General features: G+C 50.9%; 1 protein-coding gene and 1 long non-coding RNA gene across 7 annotated transcripts; one reads left to right on the forward strand and one right to left on the reverse strand.

Annotated features, from left to right (window-relative positions):
* Nucleotides 1-4,147: 4,147 nt before the first annotated feature.
* LOC140527687 (uncharacterized) lies at nucleotides 4,148-6,556 on the reverse strand. Its single transcript, XR_011974894.1, has 2 exons — nucleotides 6,445-6,556; nucleotides 4,148-6,257 (listed from the first exon to the last, which is right to left on the reverse strand). It is a non-coding gene; the product is annotated as an uncharacterized lncRNA (long non-coding RNA).
* Nucleotides 6,194-15,978, forward strand: ZNF687 (zinc finger protein 687). 6 transcript variants are annotated; one of them, XM_072644800.1, is made up of 10 exons: nucleotides 6,420-6,536; nucleotides 10,137-11,140; nucleotides 11,579-12,229; nucleotides 12,419-12,549; nucleotides 13,123-13,299; nucleotides 13,398-13,560; nucleotides 13,783-14,118; nucleotides 14,293-14,405; nucleotides 14,500-14,632; nucleotides 14,847-15,978. In XM_072644800.1, exons 1-10 carry the CDS (start codon nucleotides 6,452-6,454, stop codon nucleotides 15,336-15,338), a joined length of 3,285 nt encoding a protein of 1,094 aa, XP_072500901.1. In that variant the 5' UTR covers nucleotides 6,420-6,451; the 3' UTR covers nucleotides 15,339-15,978. The 6 variants fall into 6 exon arrangements, with proteins under 6 accessions (XP_072500897.1, XP_072500896.1, XP_072500901.1 ...); XM_072644799.1 differs by lacking the exon at nucleotides 12,419-12,549 and adding an exon at nucleotides 12,550-12,728; XM_072644796.1 differs by lacking the exons at nucleotides 6,420-6,536; nucleotides 12,419-12,549 and adding exons at nucleotides 6,194-6,303; nucleotides 12,550-12,728 and having other exon boundaries at nucleotides 10,137-12,229.
* The last annotated feature ends 89 nt before the right edge of the window (nucleotides 15,979-16,067 follow it).

Genomic DNA, 16,067 nt, shown 5'->3' on the forward strand with positions numbered 1-16,067 from the left:
TCTCCCTACTCCTCATTCTTCTCAGCTGCAGGTGGCAATAGAGAGCATTCTAGCCTCTTACTGGACAACCAGTCCTCCTGGTAACAAGGAATAGCGCAGAGAGAGTTCTCTCTTTGACCCAGTTCTGAAATCTGTTCTTTGTTCTTTGGCCTCACTCTCTTCTTCTGTAATCTCTTTTGGTTCAGCAGTCGATTCCTCCTTAGCTTATAGCTGGTACTCAAATTCTCATCTTGTGTCTATATTTGGATAAATTACATTTGTCCCACAATCTTAGAGCAGTTTTGGTGTCCCTATTTGCCCAGATATTAACCTAAAACCTCTCTAATTCTTTGATTCTTCCTATGCAAGTCCCAGAAACAGATTGTATTTTCCATCTGCTCATACTTGTCACTAACCCTAAATGCAAACGGGCAACTATAGTTTCACCGTTCTGAGTCAGATCATTCAGCAACTGTTTTTGTCTGAAGCAGACTTATGCCCAGAGACAAATGAATTGTCAAGGAGACAGAATAAACATAAAGAAAATGGAAAGAAATAAATACGAAGTAGTTCAATATAGGGTACTTTGGGAGGAAGGGCACTAGCAATTAGAACAGGAAAGGTTTTGTGTAGATGCTGAGCAGTATTTTGAGGGAAGAAAGGTTTTTTGAGAAGTGGTGAGGAGGAAGTGTGTTTAGCACAGCATTAGGAGATGGTATGAGGAACCCAGAGAAGGCCAGTTTGACTGGATCATGGAATGTGACAGGAAGTAATGTACAAGGAGGCTGGAGAGCTAGACAGAGGTCAGGTCGTCAAGAGCTTCAAAAACTAAACAGAGGAATTTCTATTTTATCTTATAGGGGAAGTAAATAGGGAACTGATGGAGTTTACTGAGTAGGGAGTTACAATATGGTCAGATCTATGTTTCAGGAAAATCACTTTGGCAGTAGTGCGTAGGATGAACTGGAGTGGGGAGAGATAAGGCAGGGAGACCAGTTGGGAGACTATTGCAATAGCACAGGTGAGAGGTGATAAGAGGTAGAAGCAACAATATTGATTAGAGAAATGCAAATTAAAACAAGTCTGAGGTACCACCTCACACCTACCAGAATGGCTAATGTGACAAAAAGGAAAATGAGAAATGTTGGAGATGTGGGAAAATTGGAACACTAATGCATTCTTGGTGGAGTTGTGAACTGATCCAACCAATTTGGAACTGTGACCAAAGAGCTATAAAACTGTGCATATCCTTTGATCTACCAATACCACTTCTAGGTCTATATCTCAAAGAGATCATAAAAAAGGAAAAAGGACCTATATGTATAAAAATATTTATAGCAGCCCTTTTTTTGGCTAGTGGCAAAGAATCAGAAATTGAGGGGATGCCCATCAATTGAGGAATGGCTGAATAAGTTGTGGTATATGAATGTAATGGAATACTATTGTGCTATAAGAAATGAGGAACAGGCAAATTTCAGAAAAATCTTGAGACTTATGTGGACTGATGCTGAGTGAAATGAGCAGAACCAGGAGAACATTTTACACAGTAACATTGTGTGATGATCAACTGTGATAGACGTAAATCTTCTCAGTAATACCATGATCCAACACAATTCCAAAAGACTCATGAGGGAAAATGCTACCCACATCCAGAGAAAGAACTGTGGAGTCTGAATGCAGATCGAAGCATACTATTTTCACTTTGGTTTTTTGTTTTTGTTTTTGTTGTTTTTTCCTTTCTCTTGGTTTTTCCCTTTTCTTCTGATTCTTCTTTCACAACACGGCAAATGTGGAAATATGTTTAATATGATTGTACATGTATAGCCTACATCAGATTGCTTGCTGTCTTGGGGAAGGGGAAGGGAAGGGAGGGAGATAAAAATTTGGAATTCAAAATCTTACAAAAATGAATGCTGAAAACTATCTTTACATGTAATTGGAAAAAAAATAAAATGCTATTAAGTAAAAAAAAGATATGACAATATTTGGCAACAGATTATATATGTGAGATGAAGAGAGTGACGAGTTGCGAATAATGCTCTGGGTACGAGTCTGGGAGAGTGAAAAAAAGAATGGTGTTGACTTTAACAGAAAAAGAGAAGATTGGCAGAAGGGTGGGGTTTTGGTGTCTGTCACAGAAGTAGGCTATGGAATCTCAAATTACAGAAGCGGATTATGGAATCTCAAGTCATGGAAGCAGGTTATGGAATCTCAAGTCATAGGGAAAAGTAAGAAGACCAGTTAGGTGAGAGTGTGGGAGAAGGAGTAATTTATAATCTGTCTGGAAATAGCACCAGATAATGAAGGAACTTTAATGCCAAACAGAGGAGTTTATATTTTATTCTAGGGCCATAGGGAGGAGTTAAGCTTTTTGATTATGTTTAGATCTATGCTTTAGGGATATCCATTTTTTTTCAGTCAGTCAACAAATTAAGCACTTACTATGTATCAGGCATGGTGCTAAGCACTGGGTATACAAAGTAATGCAAAAGACAGTCCTGGTCCTCAAGATACTCAGTCTAATGGAAGAGACAACAAGTAAACAAGTTATATATAGGATAAACAGAAAATAGTCAACAGAGGGAAAGCACTAGAATTAAGAGGGATTGAGAAAGGCTTCCAATAGAAGGTGGGATTAAGAGTAGACCTGCTTCAGGTAAAATGGCCTAAAAGACCCTAACCTCTATTTGAATGTAATTATGAAAGTACTACATTTCCCAGGATACCTGGGTCCAGAAAACAAAGATGGATTACAGACATCATTTTGAATGAGATCATGGAGATGATAGGCTTTTGGGAGGAGGAGAGGGACATTCAGGAACACAAGTAGCCACGGAGCACCCCTGAAGCTCCACAAAGCAAGGAGTCATACTAGGTACAGAGAGATAGTAAGACCAGCTGCCTTCTAAGCAGAAATGTGGATGTTATATTCACTTCATTTTACAACCTCTTATTTCAGTTACAGACAGACTTTATGTAAAACTTCCCCATTGGAATTAGAATTATTTAAATGAGTTAAAATTCTAGGCTACTTTTGGGGAAGGGGTATGGGCCATTTACTGAGAACATGGGTGGCGATTGCTTTCCACTGCTTTTTGTATATTTCTGACCTGAATGAATATTTTGTTGTTCCAATGCTGTATGTACTGAATGTACTTCATTCAGTATGTGGCCCAGGAGCTCAGGGGGAATGGAGGACAGAGAGAGATGCAAGATTGATGGTTAGGGGAGCTCCTGTTTAGGCCATGCAATCTGCCCCTCTGGTGCATTGTTACAACTTTTAGGACTTAGAACTTTTAAAAGTCTTTTCATTTATCCTGCAACTGAACTCTATAATATGTTGTTTTTCCTCACCCTACCATCCCTCAAGTGTGTACTTGACCATAGATTGTCTTTCTGTAGTTGTCATCCATCCCCAGTACTGAGCATAGCACTTGGTACTTAGTAGCAACAGGAATTCAATAAATGTTTTTTCATTAAAAAAACAACAACAAACCTTCCAGCTCTAAATCTGTGACCTGAGATGAATAAAAGAGACAATTTACAGGACCAGGAGGAAAAGAACTTTTACAATCATTTAATCTAATTCTCTTTTTACAGATGAGGAAACTGAGATGCAGAATAGTTAAGTGATTTTTCCAAAGTCATCCTATTATAGATTAGCCAGGATGTAAATCCAGGTTGGCTAACTCTAAATCTAATGCTTTTTCCATCATACCATCAATCCATATTCTTTTCATCCATAGGTAAGTGGCATAGTGGCTAAAACCACTGACCTGACGTCAGGAAGACCTAACTTCAAATTAGGCTTCAGACCTTCATAACTGTGTGACCCTGTGGGAAAGTCACTTAACCTTTCCCTGCCTCAGTTTCCTCAACTGTAAAATGGGGACAACAATAGCACCTACTTCACAGGGTTGTGTGTCTCAAATGATATTTATAAAATGTGCAACGGTACAGTGGCTGGCACATTGTGGATGCTCAATAAATGCCTTTCTCTTCCCCATCTTAGATTTATAAATCAAATCTAGATCAGTGTAGGCTTTACCCTAAGACAGAGGCTCTTAACCTTCTTTGTGTCACAGACTCCTTTGGCAGTCTGGTGAAACTTAATGGATACCTTCTTTCAGAATAATATTTTTAAACGCATGAGATAAAACACATAGGATTACAAAGGCAAGAAATTAAATTTATTATATTCAGTTATTACTTTTTTTTTTTTAAAGACCCCAAGTTAAGAACCCCTACTATAATACTCGGAACATATCCAGATAGGTTGGAATCCAGCAATTTCAACTTTATGATGAAATTATTACAATTTGCAATCTGTTACGTTTATAAACAGTCCTTTCCTTGGATAGATAAAACTACTAGTGACGCATTTCATCTGTGGTCTGGTATTGATTTCTGAATTTATAACTTACTTTGCACAAGTCTCCAAAACACTCCAAGGAATGAAAAACAGGCTGTCATAAATGCCCAGGAAGTAGCCCCAAACTACCTCCTTCAGCTCCCTTCAGCAAAAGCATTAGATGGCTTCTCATTGCCTATATGATGAATATCATGTGTCTTAACCTGGCTTCCAGCATCTTCCATAACCTCTTTGCCATCTACATCTTCCATTTCAAGGATTCCCCTTTACTCCCGCTGAACAGGTCACTTCTCTGTCCTTTACACATGACATTCACAATCCTGCTTTTGGGTGTTTTTTCAACATATCTTTTTCCTGAAAAGGGACATTCTCCCTTCATCTCCTCTTCTAACTCCTACCGAAGAGCACTTCACATAAATACATTACTTCATGTGACAATTCTGAGAGGAATCAGAGTCCACAGTTATATATAAGGAAACTGAGACATATTTAACTTAATTGACTTAGCCCTGAGTTATGACAACTTAGAGCCAAGGTGGAATTCCAGCCCAGGTCTTACTTTAAAGCCATCAGCCGTCCAAAGTCCTCCATGCCAAGGCAAATCCGGGCTAGATTTCTCCTGAACTCTCAACAGCCATGGTTGTCCAAACTCTGGGTTTGCCCCTTTGCTGTATGCTACCTTGCGTGGGTTATAAGCCTTTGAGGGCAAGGACTTTGCCCCCCCCCAATCATTTCTTGGAGGGGTCTAGGCACATCAAGCACCATACTGTATGGTATCAATGATGGGGAGGAGCGGGCATTCTGATGGCCAAATTCCTTTTTCTGTTTCTCAGTTTCTTCTTGCCCAAAAGGAAAGGTTGTTTTGGGTCTCTAGGGTTAAATTCAACCCCAAACCCTGTAATAATACCCCCCAGTAATTAAGGGGCAGCACAGCGAGAGGAAGTCAAGCCTTTATGACTTCATCAAATTGAGGGAGACTCAAGGTGGGTGGTCAGGAGAAGAAGATAAGAAGCTGCCCACTGGCCACAAAGGGGCCATTAGGGGTAGGTGGCAAGGTCACTCACTGGATGCCCAAGTCAAGCCAGACTCCACGTGTCCCCTGCCCCCGCCCTCCACCACGTCACAGAAAGAAAGAAAAGGCGAGGAAAGTGGGGCTGTAGGAGCATCCTTAGGCCACGTGTAGTTTGGTGTGACGTCACCACGCTGATAAGAAAAACTGGTACTGCCCCACACCAGAGCTCGTCATGACGTCAGGTGACGTAGTAGCGTCGCCATAGTGTCATGGCGCGGCGTTCTGTCGCAGAGGTCGTTTGTATGAGAAACTAGCTTGGACAGGGTACTTCCTATCCGGGTCTCTCTAGGAGTCAAGGAGGAGCTGCCCCTCCCTCTCTAAGTCTTCATCAAATAGAAACTGAAAACTCTTTCATATTTGCATAGATGAAGACAGGCCAATGGGCTTTAGGAGAACCGAGGGACGTCGGAGAGCAATCTACTCCAGTGGAGAAAGAGGGAATCAGGCCGGGCAGTTGGTAAGCGACTGAAGCTTCCTCCAATGAACTTTAAGAAGCTCAGGTAAGAGGGATGGGCACGTTTCGTTCAGGACGGCGACCAATGGCGAGAGGGGTCCTCTGAGTGACGAGGGCCCCGGCCCAATGAGGATTGGAGGAGAGAGGGAACTTCGTCCAGAGCGACGTCAGCCGAAGCCACTAGTATCTGACGATGGGCGGGGCTAGAAAGCGAGCGACGGGCGTGACATCCAATGGCGAGTGCAGAAGCAGGCGGCTCCGGCCAGGAGCGCCGAAAGGGTTGAGGGAGGGGGAAAAAGCTCTACAGTGGAGAAGCAGGAAGTAGCCGCGGTGAGAAACGGAGGCAGCGGGGAAGGTGGCGGCAGCGGCGTCTGCAGGAGCTGGGTAAAGACCGCATAGTGTCAGCCTGGCCCGGGACCGGAACAAGTAAGCCCGCCCCGGGTAAATACCCGCCTCCGGCCCCGCCCCCTCCTTGGGGGCGGGTAAATACCCTCCCCTCCCCCACTTGGGTAAATCCCCCCTCTCTCGGGGGGAGGCGTCGGGGGGATTGGGGGTGGAAATCTGTACCGTGAGGATGCTGCTCCGCCGCCGCCGCCGCCCACCTGGGTCCGGCTTGGGGTGGGTGAACCCCCGGCAGAACCGCGCTCCCGGCAAGCCAGGTAAATACCCGGGGGACCGGAGGCACCTCGCTGCCGGCCCCTTCCCCCTAGTCTCCGGCCCAGGGCGGCGACCGGGTCCCGGGAGGCCGCGAGGGAGCACGACCCAACATGGTGCCTGCACCCCGGGGGAGAAGGAGTCGCGGACCGGCAGCCCTCCTTCCTTTCCTTCCCTCCCGACCCCCGCTGACCGGCCGCCCCGAAAGACGCGCCCGGGCCCGGGTTCGAAGGCTTGAGGCCTGCGGGTCAGCCCTCCCCCTCCCCCAGCTCGCGCCTCCCAGGGAAGCTGATGTCCTGAGGCCCCGCCCCGCCCCACCCCGCCTCACCCCACCCCAGGGGGCCCTGGGAGAAGCCAGAGCCGGCGAGCCGGGAGGGCGTCCGAGCTGGCCCCGGGAGCCCCGGACCACGGTCGGTTACGGGCGCCCTGAGACGCGGTCCTGAAACTCCTGCCAAGGAGAGGAGGGAGTGGTGGGCCCCGGGGCGCGAGCCGCCGCAGGCTGGCCGCTTGTGTGGGGGCCTCCAGACCCCTCCCCCGCCTGGCAGCCTCAGTTTCCCCCTTCGCCTTTCCCCGGCTCTGCCTCGCTGCGCTCCTCCGAGCCTGTGCCTCAGCAGATGGCAGGGACTTAATTCCGCCCGCTGCCCAGCCAGTCTGCAGCCTAATCGCCTCGTGTGCGCCGGCCGCGGCCCCTCCCGCCCCTGCCCCAGTGCCAGGCCGTGGGAGCCCGTGGAAAGCGGAGCGCTCCTGCCCTCCCCTCCCCCATGTGCCCCGAGCGGCACTCGCCCTGTTGGGCCTCCCCTTTGGCTTTTGGGCAAAAACTGAAGGAAAAGCTCAGAGGGGTGGGCGGCCAACAACCTGGAGACTCGGAGGCCGGAGAGCGCTTTCCCTTGAGTACCAGGCTGCTTCTGCCTTTGGAAGTGGATGGCTATGGGACGACTTCAGAACCTAGCCTGATTCCCCCCCCTTCCCCCGCTAGTTGCGGAGAGGGGTGTGTGAATGAAGTGGGGTGTACTCTTCATAGTCTGCCACTCCTCTTCCACCTGCCCCAAGGAGAACTGGGAGGACCTCTATGAGAAATAGCCAGGCAGCTCTTAGGAGAGCTTCCAGTTAGAGACTAAAGTAAGGGACTTTGCTGAAGAATGGGAGAGGATTCCCCATTTTGCCTCAAGCTGGATAGGTTTACCCCCTCCCCCCTCCACTGGCTCCCAGAGGTCCCTCCACTAGTACCTGCTGCCACCTGCAGAGACCATCTCCAGTTACCATCCTGGGTCTGGGGACAGGTGAGGGAACTGGCCCCTGGAGGACCAAAGGCATCTTGAGAAAAGAGAAAGGGGAGGGGATTTGTGGAGGTAGAGACTCCGTCAGCTTTGTTTTTGCAGAGATTGGCCAAATTTCAATTCTTTACCTCTTTTTTTTTTTTAATAGGGGTAGAAGGGGGTAAGATATTGAAGGTTACTTCTGTTTTACGGCCTTGGGACAGAGTGAGGGACTGTGGCTGGGTTTGAATGGAATTAGTTGCCACCAAGATGGTTTGAGAAGCTTTTTACCTTGGCAGCCTAAGGGGGGTGGGGGTGGGGTCCTGTCTCTCCTTCAGCCCCCTCTTGAATCCTAGGTTAATTTCTTTGGGGCAGTGTTGCCATTAAGTTCTCCTATGCATCTTGGTCCCTTGTCCTGGGAAGAAAGGAGAAGAGAGGAATATGAAAAAGAAAGGAGGGGCTGGCTGAGGGAAGTCTGTGCCACTCTAGGGAAGGCTGGGGAACTGAGCAGCAGGTGTTTGTGACTGAGGAGAGGCCCCAGAGCTGGGACTTTTGTGACAAGATCTACTGTCATTGTCTCTGGATCTCTCACCTAATCTCTCTGTATTTCTGTTTTCCCTAGTCCATTTTCCACATTGATCAGTTTATGTTCCCTTCTAGTTAAGAATCACCCCAGTTGGCCCAGATTTGAATTTATGGGATAACCATGGATGGTCTCAAATGGTCCCAGTCTCAGATTTCCATTGCCCACTCATCCTAATCCTTAGCAGATCTAAGATGTCCTTATTTGATCTGAAATCCAATTTTTATTTGATTTTATCCTTAAAACAGCTCTGTAGGGAGTTGGAATCATTCTCTGCCTTTTATAGGGTGGGGAAGCTGAAACCAAGTGAAACTTGTGATGAGATTAAACCTTTCTTGTGTCCCATCCTATTGCTCTGACCACTTGGCCCAATTCCTTTCTCATCTCTGTGGGCTTCCTTTGACCCACAGATGACCTTGATTGATCCTGTGGCCAATCTTGAGCCTTAACAGTTATTGATTAATTGTTTTTCTTTGCTGGGTACTGAGCTGAGTGATGGAGTCACTTCAAGGATGGGTCCCATGTCTGTATCTAAAACCTCAGCTGATTTCAGCCCTCTGTAAACTCTCTGAATTCCTCAGGACCCTTTCTGCTATATACATACATGCCTGCACACATCCCCATCTCTTTCTCTGACTTTCTGTGTTTACCTCACTTCATTGTCTTCAGCTTCCTCCTGCTATCCCTTCATATCCCTCCATAGCCCTTCCCTCCCCTCCCCTCCATCCTTCCCCAGCAGCTCTTTTGGACTTTCCCCTGCTTGAATCTTCAAGGTGCTGATGGGGGTCATCTGTGTCTCAACTCAGCCTCCCTGCTCCCCGCACTGACATCAAGCCAGTACAGGCTCTCATCACCAATTACCTGGTCTCTTGCAATAACCTCCTAATTATCTTCCTGACTCCGTTTCCATACCCTCCCCGGCCTTTAATCCATTCTTCATGCTGCTGGCAGAAACATTTTTCTTAGAGATGGTCATTCCGCTTCTGATAAAACTTCATGGCTTCCTTTTGCTTATCAAGGGATATTTAAACTGCCCATCATTATTCTCCTTTTCCAACCTTATGTCCTATCTCTCTCTTCTCTCTCTGTTCTGTGTTTCCATGTCAAGTCCATGCTTTCCCTCCCTTCCTGTCCTGGAAATGCCTGACCTTCCTTTCATCTCCTGATGGATCCATAGACATGTTTTACAGTCCAAGCCTTCCCTGCTCCCCCTGATTGGCTATTACTTTTTTCCTTAGGATATTGTTTTAGAATTCTCATATCCCCCCAGAATCATAAGCTCATCGATATAGACCTGGAAGAGACCTTAGAGGTCATCTAGTCCAATCCTTTCATTTTATAAATGAGGAAACTGAGGCCCTGGGAGGTTAATGACTTACCTAAGTAACCAGGAAGTAAGGATCAGGAAAGCTTTGAGCCCTCCTACTCTGACTGCTGAGACAGTTTTCTGTGCCTGTGTGCCATAGCTGCCTCCCTTATGATGCAGTGTTGTGTATCCCAGCTGCCTGAGCTGTTGTCTTGTCCCCTCCACTAGACTGTGAGCTCCTTGTGGGCAGAACTGGTGTCTTCTGTGAACCTTGTATCTCCCCAGTGCCCAGCACAGAGCTCTGCACACAGCAGGCCCTTAATAAATGGTTGTTGCATTGCATTGTCCAGTCTGAGGGTTTTTAACGAGGCCAGAGAGAGGGGACAAGAGGGGGAAGTCAAAGGAACATGGCCCCCTCCCTGAAGTCTCAATTCCTCCCTCTTATTCCCTCTTTCCCCAGGTGTAGGTCCCACCCCCACTATGGGGGACATGAAGACCCCAGACTTTGATGACCTCCTTGCTGCCTTTGACATCCCTGATATTGATGCTAATGAGGCCATACATTCAGGGCCTGAGGAAAGTGAGGGGCCTGGGGCCCAAGGGAAGGCAGAACCCAGTGGTGGGGGATCTTCTGGGGAAGGACCTGGGGCTGCTGGAGATGGGCTGCCGCTTCCAGCCCAGCCTTCTGACCATAATCTTCCCCATCCAGACATCTCTGCTGTCAGCGTTATTGTCAAAAACACTGTATGTCCAGAACAGCCTGATTCTGTGGGTGGTGGTCCAGGTGGGGATGGAGCCAGAGCAGGGCCAGGGTCTAAGGAAGGGCCTGTGGGACCCCGACAACTACAAAATGGTTTTGGGGGCCCTGAGCCACCCCCCTCAGGAGCTGCCCACTCCCCAGTTCCTCCCAAAGGAGAGAGTTGGAAAGACAAAGCAGGGGAAGGGAAGCCTTCCTTGGACCTCTTTGCACATTTTGGATCTGAGCCCCGGGACCCAGGCCCTTTGCCTCCTTCTGCCCCATCGTCCTGTGAGGGGTCCCTGACCTCGTCCTCTTTCTCTACCCCTTTTGAATTGAGCCAGGAAAATGGTCCTTCTCTGCTGCCACCTGATTCTTCCCGACCCTCAGGAACCACAGAGCCAGGCAGTGCCAGCCCCCTTCATCCTTCTGGCTCAGGCAGGTCTGGTGTGGCCTCCAGCCCCAGAGAGGTGGGCATCCTTCCTAGCAGTTCACCTGCCCAGGTGGGTGGGACCCCTTTTTTTAAGTCATTGCCAGCCTCAGGAAACCCTCCCAGCTCCCCAAAGCCACTGGGCACCAGTCCACCAAGGGATGAAGATGAAGAAGATGAGGGAACAGCTGCCAAGTCTGCCCCCGATACCCCTCAGAGCCCTTCCAGTGGAGCTGAGGCCGCTGATGAGGACAGCAATGACTCCCCAGCCTCTTCCAGCTCCTCCAGACCTCTCAAAGTTCGTATCAAAACGATTAAAACATCTTGTGGGAATATCACAAGAACAGTGACACGTGTCCCCTCAGACCCTGACCCCCCTCCTGCTGCTGTCCCCCCAACTGAAGGTGCCCTCCCGGCTGAGGCTGACCTCCCAAAGGTCCCCCCAGTGACCTCTACCCCTGAGAGCCCCAAAGTGGTGAGTGTCCAGCTAGGGGATGGCACAAAGCTGAAAGGCACAGTGCTTCCAGTGGCTACCATCCAGAATGCCAGTACTGCTATGCTGATGGCAGCAAACGTGGCCCGTAAGGCGGTAGTCTTGCCTGCTTCGGCCACCCCTAAGGCTGTGGCCAAAAATGTCCTTGGCTTGGCACCCCAGACCCTGCCCAAATCTGAGGGGAGGGTGGCACCAGGGGGTGGGGGGCAGAAGGTCAATGGTGCCTCTGTGGTGATGGTGCAGCCTTCGAGGCCCGCGGGGGCCGGGGGCACGGTGATCTCCAGGAGCCAGTCTGGGTTAGTAGAGGCTTTCAACAAGGTCCTCAACAGCAAGAACTTGCTGCCGGCATATCGACCCAATCTGTGCCCGCCAGCAGAGGCCGGGCTGGCTCTGCCTCCTTCTGGGTACCGCTGCCTGGAATGTGGGGATGCCTTCTCCTTGGAGAAAAGCCTGGCAAGACACTATGACCGCCGCAGCATGCGGATTGAGGTCACCTGCAACCACTGTGCCCGCCGCCTCATCTTCTTCAACAAGTGCAGCCTCCTTCTGCATGCCCGTGAGCACAAAGACAGAGGGCTGGTCATGCAGTGCTCCCATCTCGTCATGCGGCCTGTGGCTCTGGACCAGATGGTCGGGCAGCCAGACATCACGCCTCTGGTGCCCGTGGCTGCGCCCCCTGCGGCTCTGCCACCCCCAGCTACTCCAGGCACAGGGGAAGGGGCTGCTGAGTCTGTGGTGTCACCCCTGTCGGCTGAGCTGCCATCAGCCTCTTCTCCTCCTTTTACTTATACCTGCTTTCGCTGCCTCGAGTGTAAGGAGCAGTGTCGAGACAAGGCCGGGTTGGCCACTCACTTCCAGCAGTCCGGACCCCCTGCTCCCGGGGTTGCCAGCAACGTGAGTCAACCTTCTCCCAGGGAGAGGGACCACGGACAGGAAATGGGGTGAGGGGACTGGTTGGTTGTGACTTGGAAGGGCTGGGGAAACATTATGGGGAAGGGAGAGTTTGAAGGACCAGGGTAGGACACTAGATGGGAGCAACCTCCAGTGGCAAGAAGGGAACTACCCATTTTCTTTCCACCCTAGAAGTCTAGCATGGGCTATGGCAGGGTTCACTATCAGCCCCCAGTCTGGGTAGTGTCGCAGTCAGCGTTAACCTTGCAGCCTGGGGGAGTCTCTGTGGTGCGCTCTGGATTACCTTCGCCTGCCCTTTCCAGGTATGTTCAACTTGTCCCATGATGCTTCCCAATCGCTGCAGTCTGAGTGCCCACCAGCGCATGCACAAGAGCTGCCCCCCCCACGTCTGCCCTGAGTGTGGGGGAAACTTCTTGCTGGCCAACTTCCAAGCCCACCTTCGGGAAACCTGCCTACACTTCTCCCGACGTGTTGGATACAGGTGCCCACCATATCTCTAACTTCTGGTTCTTTTCACCTTGGCCTCCCAAATCCCCTGGAAAAGCTTGTCAGAGACCACTCCGATTCCCTGTGGAAATGTGGAGGAGAGGGTCCTTCCTTCTGGAGGCTTCCCTTGCTCCAGTTCTCATCCTAGACCTGTGACCTCTGCCCACTTAGAATTCCTTCTGCAGGCTGTGGTCTTTCTGCCACTTTTCTCTCTCTCCAGGTGTTCTCACCCTCCTGTCTCTCTCTTAGTACTCTCCTAGGGGACCAGATTCCTTTTCCCTCAGAATCCAGATCACAGAGGGGTCTAAACATGCTACTGTGAGCCAGAGATGCCTGAGGGTTTGGGATGTACCCTGCCCCCCACTGCTCACCATGGCCCTTTCCCCCAGGTGCCCGAGCTGTTCAGTGGTGTTTGGTGGGGTGAACTCCATCAAGTCACACATCCAGACGTCACACTGCGAAGTTTTCCATAAGTGCCCCATCTGCCCCATGGCTTTTAAGTCTGCACCCAGTGCTCACGCACACCTCTACACCCAGCACCCTGGCTTCAGCGCCCAGGAAGCCAAGTGAGACCCTTGGGAGCTGGGAGTTTGGAAGGGGGGTGATGGATGAGAGCTGGGAGGAGTCTCTGCCCCATCCTGACTCACCCCTTCCCCTTCCCTAGGCTGATCTACAAGTGCGCCATGTGTGACACGGTTTTCACCCACAAGCCTCTCCTCTCCTCACACTTTGACCAGCATCTGCTGCCCCAGCGTGTCAGTGTCTTCAAGTGCCCATCCTGCCCCTTACTTTTTGCTCAGAAGAGGACCATGTTGGAACATCTCAAGGTGGCCTTGGGCACTCTAGTTGAGCCCCTTGAGAAAGAAGGGCTGGGGGGTGGGGTAGGGCTGGGACTGTAGAGGGTGGGGACATCCATGCTGAAATATTTCTGGGGATGGAACACTTAGGAAGTGGAGGTTGTGGGAAAATGAAGTGGGGGGTAAGCCATAGAGAAGCTCCTTCTCCCATCCCACTTATAGTGACTACCCTTCCTTCTCTCCCTCCCACAGAACAGTCATCAGGCTGGGCGGCTGGGAGAGGAAGCTGGGGGGAAAGGGACTGGGGCTACCCTGCTTACACCTAAGCCTGAACCTGAGGAATTGGCTCTGTCTCGGGGTAGGGCAGGCCCTCCCACAGAGGAGTCATCTTCCTCTTCAGAAGAAGAGGAACCCCCTAGTTCCCCTGAGCCCCCCCGGCCAGCTAAGAGGGCCCGACGTGAACCACGGGGGAACAGGGGCAGCAGGGGGCGGAGTGGAGGGCTTGGGGGCTGGACCTGCGGCCTCTGCCACTCCTGGTTTCCTGAACAAGATGAGTATGTGGCCCACATGAAGAAGGAACATGGCAAGGTGAGGGGGCCACCAATGCCTGTGAGGCCTGGGGCAGATGAGGTGGTGGTGGGGAAGATGAACTGGGGTGGGGGCAGCCCCAGATCGCTAACAAAAAGGTGGATGGCGCGATCCCTGGAACTCCATGCCGGGATCTCTCACCCTGACAGCCCCTCTCCTTCCACCTCTCTCCAGTCAGTGAAAAAGTTTCCATGCAGACTTTGTGAGCGTTCCTTTTGCTCTGCCCCCAGCCTGAGGCGCCATGTCAGGGTCAACCATGAGGGCATCAAGCGTGTCTACCCCTGCAGGTAACAGCCTCTTTGTCCAGCAGTTAGCTGTCTACGCTTCCTTTCCCACCCTGCAGGAGATCTCATATGGGTCCCCTTGCTCTGTCCACCCTAGGTACTGCACAGAGGGAAAACGCACTTTCAGTAGCCGGCTGATCTTGGAGAAACACATCCAAGTACGACACAGGTTGCGGCTGGGCCCCCAGTCCCCGAGTCTGGCAGCTGGACTTGCACGGGGTGGTGCCCAGGTACTGAGGGGGCCAGTGCAGGGGTGGTGGGTAGTCAGAGGGTGGGCCTAACCCCCCAGGTCCTGGGAGATATAATCAGACATTTGAGGGCAAGGATGGAGATGGGGTAGGTGGACAGATGAGGGGATGGCACCCAGAAATGGAGTGGAACTAGCTTGAAGAGATGTGTGGTTGGTCACTTCCCACTGACCTATTTACCTGGCTCATCCGCCAGGGTTCTGGGCGTAAGCGCCGCCCATCCTCAGACTCCTGCAGTGAGGAGCCAGACAGCACCACACCACCAGCCAAGCCCCTCCGAGCAGGGCCAGGGGCCAGTAGCCGGATGCCCTTGCGCTACCGGACCATGACTGGGGCTGAACAGGGTCACCAAGGAGGGCTTCGAGGTGATGATGGGGCCTCCCAGTGTCGGGACTGTGGCCTCTGCTTTGCATCACCTGGCTCCCTCAGCAGACATCGATTCATCAGCCATAAGAAGAGACGATGCGGAGGGCTTTCTGGTGGGGGAGTGGGGGCTGTGGAAGAGGTGCCTCCCCAGTTAGGGCCTGACCCTGAAGGAGGGGACTCGCTCCTGCCTCCTTCTGGGGGTCCTCTGGCCTGTAAAGTCTGTGGCAAAGGCTTTGACAGTCCACTCAACCTCAAGACACATTTTCGAACGCACGGCATGGCTTTCATCCGTGCCCGGCAGGGAGGCAATGGAGACAGCTAGGTCCCACGCCCCCTTCGGGAAGCAGAGGGGTACCCTGGAGCTCTAGGGGTAGTTTGGATGGGGCCAGGGACTCCACTGCTGCTGGCTCCTTTATGCCCAGGCTGGGAAGGGAATCCCAGTTCCCCCCACCTTTCATGAGGGACTCTAGTCATTCCTAGCTCCCTTGCCCCATATTGGGTTTGGCACCTGGGTCCTCAATAGGACCTTTTCCCATTTCCCAACCCAACACTAATCATCACCTCCCCGCCCCCCCAGGCCTTTAGTGTGTAGTTGGGGGTGGGAGGGTGGGGGTTAAAAACCGGTTTCTAATTTGGTTTTGGAGGCACACTGGTATACCAAGGCCAGGGGACTGATGATGACTTCCCCTTCTTGGTCCTCCCAATCCCAGGCACCAGGAGAGGTGACCCTCCCCCCTCCTCTGGGCCTGCCCCCAGCCTCCCCCAGCTCCAGGCCCAGCCCCTACAGTGCCTTTCACTTCTCTTTTTTTCAGAAACTCTATGGGAGGTTGGTGGGGACCAGGGAGGGAAGAAGGGGTAGGTACTCAGGAATCTTTTATTCTTGTAGTAATAAGAATAATTAATAATATTAACAGTGAGAAGGGAGGGGAGCACTCAGCCCATTAAAACTGCTAGTGGTTTAATCCTGATTCCAGTTTTTACTTTATGCGCCTTGGGCTTGGCAGGGAGGGAATGAGCTTTTTGGGGGCTTTCAATCCAGGGTTGTCTTGGA

This window comes from Notamacropus eugenii, chromosome 2 (assembly GCF_028372415.1).
Source record: "Notamacropus eugenii isolate mMacEug1 chromosome 2, mMacEug1.pri_v2, whole genome shotgun sequence".
Lineage (NCBI taxonomy): Eukaryota > Metazoa > Chordata > Mammalia > Diprotodontia > Macropodidae > Notamacropus > Notamacropus eugenii.

What these genes read in the sequence shown, in the direction of transcription:
- ZNF687 (XM_072644797.1), top strand. Translation starts at nt 6,452, where the DNA reads ATGCTGCTCCGCCGCCGCCGCCGCCCACCTGGGTCCGGCTTGGGGTGG. An exon ending in TGAAGAAGGAACATGGCAAG is followed by an intron (nt 14,119 to 14,292) that starts GTGAGGGGGCCA and finishes ACCTCTCTCCAG; the next exon opens with TCAGTGAAAAAGTTTCCATG. An exon ending in AAGCGTGTCTACCCCTGCAG is followed by an intron (nt 14,406 to 14,499) that starts GTAACAGCCTCT and finishes TGTCCACCCTAG; the next exon opens with GTACTGCACAGAGGGAAAAC.